Below are 11,783 nucleotides of genomic sequence, written 5' to 3'. Positions count from 1 at the left end.
TAGAGATGGGAGGGGATGAAGAAGAAGATATGGGTAATTTGATCATAACATCTTGGAAAATATGTTAAAGGGGCAAGTAGTGGTGTATAATGGATAGATGTGGAATTATAATGGCATGAATCCAAATAGATGAATATTAATGGCATATTTCAAAACTATGATATTTATAATGGCATGGTTCCAATTAACCCCTTTTTTTTTACCTAAGGTTTGCATTGGTTGTCAAATAATTCGACTACCAAGATTTATTGGAATCATCAATGGCATGATGGTGGTTATGCATGGGTTTTGTTTGGCTGGGTATTTTGAACCACCTCAAATGTTGGAGGAGCTAGAAGATGACAAGTACAAGGCTTTCCATCGCAAAACATCGTTGAGTAGTCAGTGATCGGTACTTGGATCATGTCATTCTTAAAAATCTTGTTTTGCTATCTATCATAAATAAATAGGGGGGGATCATTTTGCATATATAAACTTTTTGCAAAAGTCAAAAATCATTTACCATCCCTACTATTCAAACTCTTCCACTTTACGGCTCTCAACTAATACGAGATGATTTTGATCTACATGGCATCCTAGCAAAAAAGGATTAAAAAAATCACGTGGGAATGTGGAATCCACTTAACATTGTGTCTTCCCTTCTTCCTCTCATGCTCTCTCTCTCTCTCTCTCTACTCCCATCGTCCCATTGTTAGGTGGATAGGCGGGTACTCTCTCTCACTAACGTATGGGACCTATGCTTGAGGAGTTCTCAATGTCACCCAATTGCCGCTTGAACCTCTTACATTCTCCTGCTGCCTTTGCACACAATCCATCTTCGCCACCATCGAGATAGTTCCTTTGACCTCTACTATTTGATGACTAGAACACCACCACGAGCTGGTGTCATCGCATCTGGCTTAACCGCCTCATGCTCTACTCTAGTTGCTACTCTATATCCACCGAACCTTCAATCGAGACCATAATACCGTCATAGTTTATTCCGCTTCATCAATCTCTATGTTGTCACATATGAATAGATAAGTTCACGAGATTGATATTTACTCTATGGTGCACTCACTAGAGCTCGTTGGACCACCGTTAGTCAACGACTAGTTGGAATCATTGTGTTGACTTTGACATGCAAGTGAACACGTGTGCACCACGTTGACATAAAAGAAAGATTGATAGCATTTAGCTATGTGAGATTTCGATAAGACGGGCCGGGATTTCCGCGTGTTAGTTTAGTTTAGCGATATTATCATATTGCATATTTGTCGCCGAAATCTCGAGGCAAAGAATGGAAGGGTTAAAATGCAACCTTCAAGGCCCATTTGGATCCTATAAATCAGGGTAAGAAACATCATTTTCGTGATCCATCTGTCCAAGGACTCTAATCCTCCTTTTTCCATGCACTGCGCATCGAGATCACTCTATCCTCCACACCTCCTCCAAATGCACGCCGCCACTGCCGCAATCTACTTCCTATGCACTACGCCTACGTCTTTGTTGATGTCCGGGCATCCTTCCCTCACTCTACTGTCTATTGGAACTCTATTTCTTTATCGACGGCTCTAGCCTCAAGCTCTGATGGTGCTCCAAGGCCTCGGGGTTAGGCCATCGTATTCTCCTATATTTTGGCATGACTCCATGGTCGTTGATCCTTAGATCCATTTTTAAGAGATGTTTAGATCCATGGGTGGTGTGACATCCTTCGTAAAACAACCAACATATCCCATCACTGAATGACGTGCTAGATCCGATGTGCACTGTGCAACAATGGGGACTGATCGATGACATAAACAAATGCGGTGGAGGTGGTACGTTATGATTGTTGCTTACACTAGCCTCTATTCAATTATGCTTAGGTTGATTATTTTGCTTTTGCAATTCTAGATGGCACTGAAAAAAAAGAATTTAACATTTGAACTGAACTTCATCGTTTTTTTCCCCTAAATTATATTAGAAATGAAAATGAAATCCATTTATCAAAATTTTAGATCCAAAATGGGCCTAAAAGAAATTGGGCAAATGCATACTAAATCTATGCCATCTTATCTAAATGTCTACATAATTAATCACCCTATCTAATATCTTCTTTTTTTCCTACTAAATGAGTTCTATCCACAAAAGTTAAGAACAATGAATTGTTGACGTCAAATATGTAATACCATTAGTCTAATTAAAAAAAACTAGACTAATATTAGTTATAATTAAATATTCACACAATTACCTTCCAAAAGAGTACTCATATACAAAAGTAAAAAAAAAAAATTTAGAACCCACCCCATCTGCGCTTCCACTTCATCCTCCAATTATTCAAATTTAAAATCCTTCCCCATTATACCTCTCTTTCCACAAACACCCCCAAAACTCAAACATGGAATCTGTACCAAAATCACAGCCTGACCAGGGTTCGACTTACCGCCGGTAACTGCGCGGTTACCGCGGGGGTACGGTAATATAAATACCGCGGTAACCTCCTTAAATTCAAATAAATTTAAAAAATAATTTAAATTTTTAATAAATTTTACACGGTTTCATACGGTTTTTTACGGTTATCGCGCGGTAACCGTGCTTACCGCCGGGGCCCCATGAGCCTGACACCCAACCCCCCAAATGTGGCAATTGTAGGACAGTAGCATGGTTGGCAGGTGTAGGGTTGGCCACCATTGAAGAAGGAAACGCACCGGCCCAGCTTTAGCCTCGCCCTCTCTCCCCCCTCATCCAAAAATCCTTTGCGAAAACCAGGCCAGACAACACGCAGAGATGCAGCCACCGCTCGTACTCCCTCCACACCCCGCGTTGAATGCGCCGCGTCCACCGTGCACCGCGGAGACGGCTCGGATGGGAGGGCCGCTTGGGACCCACGTGTCGGTGGGATGGTGTTTGGTAGGCTCGGTCCATGGGCCATGGCCCATGGGCGCGGGTTCCCTCGCTCGCGCGCGTGCGGGGCAGCCTTTTCGGGTGGAGGAAGCGAAGAGAAGAGAGCCGAGAGGGCGTGGATGCCCGGGGAGTTTAACGGCTCGGGGGACGGCGTGAATATCCGACGGCTGGGATTGCCCGCGTGGAGGCGACTCAGCCGTCGGATCGTTCGAAGCTTCGGATTCCTCGCCCCCTCCCCCTCCGTCGGACTTAACGCCGTACGCAGCGGAGGATGGGTGGGTGGGCTCCACCGCTCCATACGGCGAAAGTGTCGTTGTCACGTCTACCGTGAGCGCGGAACTACCCTAGGCGAAACGAACTGCTGTCACTTACAGGTGGGCCCAGACCTTCCCCCGGGGCCCACGGTGAGCGAGTACGTGTCGCCGCCGGGATACCATCGGCAAGCTGGAAAGAAGGCTGACTGTTCGGCATCCACAGCCACACAGGTCGATGACACGTGGGGCCAGAAACCCTCGTGGTCCACACGTCAGCGATGTCCCAGCAGTAAAGCGGATGGTTTCGGTTGGGTAGTGGAGGAGAACACGGGGGTAGAGGGGGGAGAGCCCCGGGGGTAAAAGCGTCATTCCAACTGGGCCGTCGTGCGCGCGGGGGCCATCTGGCCCGTCCACGTGTCGCCGCGCATCCCCGTGTGCTCGCGGGGGACACGTGTACGTTCCCGATCCACCCCCGTGCCACGGTGGCGCGGGTGGCCTCGACGATGTCCTGCGAAGTGCCGGTTTTACCCTTCGTCCCCTGCCGCTGCGTCTTCTCCTCCTACAAGAGAGAGAGAGAGAGAGTGTGTGGAGAGGCGAGGCGTTCGAGTTTCGAGAGGAGGGAGGGGGGACAAGGAGGAGGAGCGCACCACCCTCTCGGAGAGGTCGCCTCCGTTCTTGCATCGTTTTCTTTGGTAAGGCGAGGAGTCCCGCTTTTCATTTTGGGTGGAGGGAAATCTAGGGTTCTTGGCGGGGGGGTTTTTGCAGATTGGATTGTTGTGTATGCGGGAGCGGTTGGGCTTGTGTTGTTTGGTGCGGTTCTTGGTGGTGGTGGGGTTTTTCGGGGAGGAGAGGAGGGCGGATTCCGTGGGGTTTTACCGTGGAAGTTTCTGTTCTTTTGTGTTCTTTTGCGGTTTTCCTCTGTTCTTGGTTTAAAGATCGCTGCATTTTGATGCATTCTATTAAGGAGTTTGATTTGGGGTTTTCTTTCTTTTTTTCCCCTGATTTCGTTCGTTCTTCGTTGCGTTGTTCTCGGGGCTTTTTCGTCTTTTGCCGTTTATGGTGGTTTGTTTTAGATGTTTTTTTTGAAGATTTATCCGAAACAGTGTTTGTGCGATTCTTTTTCATTTTTGCGTTCTTTCTTCGTTTGATATTTCTGGTCCTTGTTGTTTTAAACCTTTATTTTTTTTGTTTGGGAGCACCTCCTTTTGATGCTTGTTTTGGTGGATATCTGCCTGTGTAGTTTTGTTAGGGTTTAGGGGTTTTTGGGAAGGTTTATGATACTGATCTTGACTGGGAAAAGAAGATTTGCTGATTAAGAAAATGGCTAAGTTTCTTGTACTTAAAAATGGGTAGGTTGTGTTTGTTGTAGTTTTGAAAGTCTGTAGGCTGGATGCACTCTTCTCCTATCTTTTTGGAAGAAAAATTAAGAAAATAGTTTTCTAATTTTGCTTTTCTTTTCTTTTTCTGGAGGAAAAACTCTTGACCCAGAGCATTTTCATTGTCTGGTATCTGTTAGCATGGGTTTTAGTTTCCTTTCCTTTTCTGTTTTGATTTACCTTGTTAATTGTTGAATGAGTTATGTATTTTGTGTGCAGGATAGGGCAGCGCTTTGACAGCTTTGGGGAGTTAGTCGGTAAGTGTACTACGCTCTTAATTTGGCTATTAATTAATGTTTTAATCTTTGTGAGTTGACTAGGAATTTTCTATATTTGTGGTCTCACTCTCAGTAGTTATACATATTTTTTTTGCATGTACTACTAGTTTCTCAGGCTTTCTTGCAAATGTTGCAATCGTCTGACAAACGATTAGTGTCTTTGAATACATTGTTAAAAACTGGAGTACCATTTTAATGTAGATGGCAAACAAGAAGCTTAGTTGTTTTGGCACCGGTTGACCCTCGAAGTAGTAGTAACCTCAGGTCATTCTCAGTATGACAGTGTATTTAAAGTGTACTGGCAAACTCATGTAGGTGTGATAAGAGTTTGGACTTGAACGGTGACTTGAAACGTTTGTTGTGTGTTCTTTTGTGTGCATATGCAACATGGCAGACTGACTGACATAACGTTTGTGTTAGCATATTACTATATTATGCTTTTAGTTGAATGTTTTAAACCTTGTGGTGTCATAATAATTTTCTTGTATTTTACGATTTCATTTGCATGCAAAATATATTAGTGAGACCTAGGGGTTTTCTGTATGATTCTAGTTTTGAAGATTGATTTAACTTGTTATATTCTAGTCTGAGAGAAGTGTTTATTTAGTTGGCTTTTATGCTCTATTTCAGAGAAGTGTGCACATGGAGTCCAACAGTGGTGAAATCGAGGAGTTGCCACCTCCCCCACCTTTGCCACCAAATGCTGAGCCAATTAAAACTGATGATACAAAAAAGTTATCAAAATCTAAGAGGGCCTTGATGGCTCGCTCTGGTTGTGGCAAAAAAGGGCAGCCGATACAGCTGCTGACGAACCACTTCAAGGTTTCACTGAAGGCAGCAGACGAATTTTTCCATCACTACTATGTTTGTCTCTAGCCCTTGTAACAGTTCTTTATTTATCTTCTTTGAGTTCCTTTTGTTCATGTCTGATTGCCACTACTGCTTGAGTTACACAGGTTAATCTGAAGTATGAGGATGATAGACCAGTGGATGGAAAGGGCATAGGTAGAAAGGTGCTGGACAAACTCCAGCAGACCTATGCGTCTGAGCTGGCAAATAAAGATTTTGCATACGATGGTGAGAAGAGCCTGTTCACCATTGGTGCTCTTCCTCAAGTGAACAATGAGTTCACGGTAGTTCTGGAAGACTTCAACACTGGAAAGTAATTATCTATCTCAATTCTTTCTGCTACTTTCAATGATGCCAACATTTTTTTTTACTTCTTTCCCTTTGCTCACATAACTTCCAATGCTATTAGGTCATCTGCAAATGGTGGCAGCCCTGGCAATGACAGTCCAGGAAATGACAGGAAAAGGGTTAGAAGGCCATATCAGACGAAAACTTTTAAAGTTGAGCTGAACTTTGCAGCAAAAATTCCTATGAGCGCCATTGCTCAGGCCTTGAGAGGCCAGGAATCTGAAAACACCCAAGAAGCAATTCGTGTTATTGATATTATATTAAGACAGCATTCCGCAAAACAGTATGTTTCCATATCTTTTGGAAGCCCCTACTTTGCAAATATTCTAGCTATATTGTTTAGAATGTTTAACATCATGGCTGATTTGCATTTGTTCTTAACTTTTCCTTTTTTTATGCAGGGGTTGCCTTTTGGTTCGCCAATCCTTTTTCCATAACAATCCTTCAAATTTTGTTGACTTGGGTGGTGGTGTGATGGGCTGTAGGGGATTCCATTCAAGCTTCCGAGCTACACAGAGTGGACTTTCACTCAATATCGGTAAACGATTGCTATTATGGCCCCAATTTCATATTTTGTATGTGGTCACATGCACGCTGTAGCTGATAATACATGTTTGCATGTTGCTGCTTTAACTTGTGCAGATGTGTCCACAACGATGATTGTGAAACCTGGTCCTGTGGTAGATTTTCTACTTGCCAACCAGAAGGTTGATCACCCAAACAAAATTGACTGGGCAAAGGTATTATGTTGTCATTTCACTGAGTAAAACAATAATTTAAGAATGAATGACAAGAACAATGTGAACCCTTTGAGATGACTGAATTGTATTGTTAACACAAATTTGTAGGCCAAGCGTGCTCTGAAGAATTTAAGGATAAAAACAAGTCCAGCAAATACTGAATACAAGATTGTTGGTTTGAGTGAGAGAAACTGCTATGAACAAATGTGAGCTTGTTCATGTGTTGTTTTTCTTATATTTTATATTGTTGTGTGCTTGGATATTTGACATTTTTGCAATTGCAACTTTGGTTTTTTATGTACTTTGAGAAATAGCTTTATTTACTTAGCTACTCATAATTATCTAGGTTCACTTTGAAGCAAAGAAATGGTGATGGTGAACCTGAAGGTGTGGAAGTATCTGTTTACGAGTACTTTGTGAAGAATCGGGGCATAGAGTTGAGATACTCTGGTGATTTTCCCTGTATCAATGTGGGGAAACCAAAACGGCCAACTTATTTTCCAATTGAGGTAATTGTTTTCCTTAATCCAACATAAATATTTTCCAATTAACATCCTTTGCTGATTGTGGTGAATGTTCCTATGCTTGCTAGCTCTGCTCTCTTGTGCCTTTGCAAAGGTATACCAAGGCTTTGAGTACACTACAGAGGTCTTCGCTTGTTGAGAAGTCCAGGCAGAAACCTGAAGAAAGGATGTCAGTTTTGTCTGATGTGAGTTGCTCCTCTGTCAGCTTAAGAGCTGATGTACCCCTTTCCTGACAGAATAATCAAATCATCAATGGTGAATTTGCAGGTGCTGAAACGCAGCAACTATGATTCAGAGCCTATGTTGAATTCTTGTGGTATTTCAATTGCTCGAGGTTTTACACAAGTTGCTGGCAGGGTGCTGCAGGCCCCCAAGGTCAGTCAGAACTGTCTATGCTGCGTTTTTTAATTAACCCTTTGCTGTGTTCTCTTATTTGTATATGGTTTAGATCAATTGTATTTTTTTCTTTGGCAGCTAAAAGCTGGAAATGGTGAAGATCTTTTTGCACGTAATGGGCGGTGGAACTTTAATAATAAGGTTAGTGTCTCAGTTCTACTCCCACTTTACTCTTTAGACTTCCATGTTGTGATACATATTGTAACTTCTGTTATATCTTTTTTTTACAGAGGCTCATTAAGGCTAGCAGTATCGAGAAATGGGCAGTTGTTAACTTTTCTGCACGGTGTAATATTAGGGATCTTGTCCGAGACATCATCAAGTGTGGTGGCATGAAAGGAATTGTAGGTTTTTCTGTTTTACTCAAAATGTTGCATGTTTCATCAAATGCAATTCCCTCACTTTAGTGTTGCATGTTTCATCAAATGCGATTCCCTCACTTAAAAGACTGGCTTTGCAGAAAGTAGAAGATCCATTTGATGTCATTGAGGAGGACCCTTCAATGCGACGAGCTCCTGCTGCAAGAAGGGTAGATGGCATGATTGACAAGATGCAAAAAAAGCTTCCTGGACAACCAAAGTTTCTGCTCTGTGTTCTTGCTGAGAGGAAGAATTCAGATATTTATGGTCAGTTACACTAAGATTGTGCTATGCCTATTCAAATATGCAACCCTTCTATGGCATTCACATGTTCTTCTCTAATAGGGCCCTGGAAGCGGAAATGTCTTGCTGAATTTGGGATTATTACACAATGTGTGGCCCCTACTAGGGTCAATGATCAGTATATTACAAATGTACTGTTAAAGATAAATGCAAAGGTTTGTGGATTTTCACATCCTTCCTTCTCTCGCATTGTACCATTTTATATCTGGTCTGGTCAGCACTAACATTTTTGCTTGTTTATTAATCAGCTTGGTGGCTTGAACTCCCTGCTTCAAATTGAAACATCCCCTTCCATTCCTCTTGTATCCAAGGTCCCGACAATAATATTGGGAATGGATGTTTCCCATGGATCACCTGGACAGTCTGATATACCTTCAATTGCTGCGGTAAGTAAACTTTTCTAATTTTCTGCACTGTACCAGAAACAAAAAGCTTTACTATACTTAATCATTAGAGCAAGTTTGATAGTTTAGAGCTTAGAGAGCTAACTACAAGTTAATAAGTATAAACCCATCTTGGCTAATATTTATAATAGATTAGCTATAAGGTTGCCTTCACTTTTTTCTCCTCTCTCTCACTTGTATATTTAATACATCTATCTTGGAGCATGTGGAGAACTAGCTCTTTCATTAGAGCCAACACATAATTTTTCTGTGTCTTTCTCCACATAAGCTTATAGTGGGCTTATAGTCCACTATTATTCTTGCTCTTACCGGTCCTTAATTCTTAATCGTTAACCTTTTTTTAGGTCGTTAGTTCTCGTGAATGGCCTCTTGTATCAAAATACAGGGCTTCAGTCCGTTCTCAGTCACCTAAGTTAGAAATGATTGATGGACTATTTAAGCCACAAGGAGCTCAGGAAGATGATGGCCTCATTCGGTAAGCAATTTTATTTGGACCGTGATGCAATCCTTATAACTTTGTGGCATGTTCCATTGTTCATTAAATTCTGCCAGTGCTAATGATATCTTCTGCCATTTGTGCTGGAAATTATTTCAGGGAGTTATTAGTTGACTTCTATACCAGTACTGGTAAACGTAAGCCTGATCAAGTCATTATCTTCAGGTCAGTTACTCTTTGAAAGCTTCTCGTAAATGCCATTAATAAGCTTCAGTGAAACACCTGAATGCAGGATTGTAAAAGCAAAACTTAAATTATGGACAATGATTACTTTGTGCTTTGACTTAACTGGTTCTTTGTGTAACCGTTTAATTTTTTTCACTTATTTGGTGCTTTAAATATAGGGATGGGGTCAGTGAGAGCCAGTTTACCCAGGTGCTGAACATTGAGCTGGATCAAATAATTGAGGTATTGTTCATTATAACTTTCTGTTCTATTGTTTTTAGTTCTTTTTTATTTTGTATGCAAGACTGCCAAGTATCATTACTATCATCAGCTGCACAATCACTTTTGTATCCTTAAATTGTTGCAGGCATGCAAGTTTCTTGACGAAAACTGGTCTCCAAAGTTTACACTGATTGTTGCACAGAAGAATCATCATACCAAATTTTTTGTGCCTGGATCTCAAAATAACGTTCCTCCTGGTAATCCCATTGTTCGATATGTTGTGTCAAAACTGGCAATTGTACATCCTTAATCTAATATCTAATGATTTGAATGATGTAACTTTTAGGTACTGTTGTGGACAACGCAGTCTGTCATCCAAGGAACAATGACTTCTACATGTGTGCGCACGCTGGAATGATTGTAAGTATCGTCTTGGTGTATTTTATCGGGGTTGGCTTTAATTGGGTCACGTATAATATTCCACTTTCAAGGTCGATTGTTTAGGCAAGTCTTTCATATTAAAATTAAGTTATTGATACATGGCACTTGTAGGCTGTTGCTTTGTTCAATCCTTGCCCTGAGTTTTTTATCCTTCAAAAGTGATCTAGATTGATACTTACCATGATCCCATCAGGCCAAGCTTTGTACTCTTTGTACATAAATGTTTGTACGTGTCATTGATGAATTGAATCAGTAACTATTGACGGTTGATCAGGAATGCATTGCTACAGCTGGTAACCAAACTAATGTGCAACTTCTGATTTATGTTGGATGAATTAATTCATTTATCTTGGGTGCTTTATGCAACTTCTTTTAATTATGCTATAAAACCATCTTGGCCAGCTGTAGTATTATTATGTGAATTTCTTTATAGCCTAATATCAGAAATTTCTAATAGTTTTTTTTGTGTGTGTGTTCTCTGTATGAAGTTTCACTCCTTTTGCCAGTCCCTTTTTTTTGGGTCCTACTTGAATTGATGGTGGTTGTGCCTGTGCTGTATTAGGGAACTACAAGGCCTACACATTATCATATCCTTCATGATGAGATAGGCTTCTCTGCTGACGATCTTCAGGAATTGGTCCACTCCCTTTCCTATGTGTAAGTTTGATATATGCCATGATTCCTTTTTTCGCTTCTTGGAAACAGACTTGTTCTGACATCCAAATGCTTGTTTGTACCCTTTCAGCTACCAGAGGAGCACTACAGCCATATCAGTCGGTAAGTGGGCAATACCTGGTTTAGTGATAGATGTTTGCTTGGAACTTGCATGCCAGTGTTTATTTATTCATCTTTATCTTGTTTCCTTGCAGTTGCACCCATTTGCTACGCGCATCTCGCTGCTGCTCAGGTCAGCCAGTTCATCAAGTTCGACGAGATGTCGGAGACGTCGTCGAGCCATGGTGGCCATACCTCGGCGGGCAGCGCTCCGGTGCCCGAGCTGCCTCGCCTGCATAACAAAGTCAGGAGCTCCATGTTCTTCTGCTGAGCAGCCGCTTGGCTGCTATGTTATGGCCTGAACTTGTGGATGTTTTGGTAGTCTTGTTTATGTCGTGTTTGTTTAAGTACCAGCTGGGGGGTGGATGTTATTAGGCTGGATGCCGCACTTCTGAACCTGTTAGGATAACTACTGAACCTGTCCATCTTAATCGCAGCTTGTTCCATGCTCTGCTTTGCTGCCCTTATGGGTTGGGTTGCCTTTTTTCTTTTCGATTTTTTGCTGAATTTTGCTTGCATCCGTTGGAATCAGCTCATGTTTTCTTGGAACCCATGTAGCCGTGTACCTCCCTCCGTCCCAAATCTTTGACCGTTCGTCTTATTTAAAAAAATAAGTTATGTATAAAGTATTAATCATATTTTATTATCTAACAACAATGAAAATATTAATTATAAAAAATTTTTATATAAGATGGACAGTCAAACGTTGGCACGGTAATCTAGGGCGTGTCAAACCTAGGGTCTACCTAGGGCGTGCTAAATCTGGGTTTGCCTTTTATTAAGACGGAAGGAGTAGGTGACATAGTTTTGCTGAATTGCTAGCCCCTTTAACAAATTGGTTTTAAAACGTTGCAAGTCATAAATTTTGCTCCCTACTCTGACAGCTGTCTCATGAATCAGGATAATCTGCATTAGAGGTTCTAACGTAGAGAACGAAGTATGAACAGTAGCGTGCATTGGTGAGCTTTTTTTTTGCTACGTCTGTGCAT

At 41.7% G+C, this 11,783-nt stretch overlaps 1 protein-coding gene across 2 annotated transcripts; it reads left to right on the top strand.

Annotated features, from left to right (window-relative positions):
- Nucleotides 1–3,692: 3,692 nt before the first annotated feature.
- LOC127768628 (protein argonaute 4A) lies at nucleotides 3,693–11,261 on the top strand. 2 transcript variants are annotated; one of them, XM_052294249.1, is made up of 24 exons: nucleotides 3,693–3,811; nucleotides 4,715–4,752; nucleotides 5,404–5,637; nucleotides 5,730–5,935; nucleotides 6,032–6,253; nucleotides 6,372–6,508; nucleotides 6,613–6,710; nucleotides 6,819–6,916; nucleotides 7,057–7,219; nucleotides 7,303–7,419; nucleotides 7,502–7,609; nucleotides 7,709–7,771; nucleotides 7,861–7,974; nucleotides 8,091–8,256; nucleotides 8,335–8,447; nucleotides 8,541–8,678; nucleotides 9,041–9,171; nucleotides 9,292–9,357; nucleotides 9,537–9,600; nucleotides 9,725–9,836; nucleotides 9,926–9,999; nucleotides 10,583–10,677; nucleotides 10,766–10,797; nucleotides 10,890–11,261. In XM_052294249.1, exons 3-24 carry the CDS (start codon nucleotides 5,416–5,418, stop codon nucleotides 11,063–11,065), a joined length of 2,715 nt encoding a protein of 904 aa, XP_052150209.1. In that variant the 5' UTR covers nucleotides 3,693–3,811; nucleotides 4,715–4,752; nucleotides 5,404–5,415; the 3' UTR covers nucleotides 11,066–11,261. The 2 variants fall into 2 exon arrangements, with proteins under 2 accessions (XP_052150209.1, XP_052150216.1); XM_052294256.1 differs by having other exon boundaries at nucleotides 3,708–3,811; nucleotides 4,720–4,752.
- The last annotated feature ends 522 nt before the right edge of the window (nucleotides 11,262–11,783 follow it).

This window comes from Oryza glaberrima, chromosome 1 (assembly GCF_000147395.1).
Source record: "Oryza glaberrima chromosome 1, OglaRS2, whole genome shotgun sequence".
Classification (NCBI taxonomy): Eukaryota; Viridiplantae; Streptophyta; class Magnoliopsida; order Poales; family Poaceae; genus Oryza; species Oryza glaberrima.
This window is presented reverse-complemented; position numbering and strand designations above follow the sequence as displayed.

Bases quoted from the DNA above. Each gene is read 5' to 3' on its own strand.
- LOC127768628 (XM_052294249.1), top strand. From the start codon at position 5,416: ATGGAGTCCAACAGTGGTGAAATCGAGGAGTTGCCACCTCCCCCACCT. The intron at 5,936-6,031 runs GTAATTATCTAT...CAATGCTATTAG, and splicing joins GAAGACTTCAACACTGGAAA to GTCATCTGCAAATGGTGGCA. The intron at 10,798-10,889 runs GTAAGTGGGCAA...GTTTCCTTGCAG, and splicing joins CACTACAGCCATATCAGTCG to TTGCACCCATTTGCTACGCG.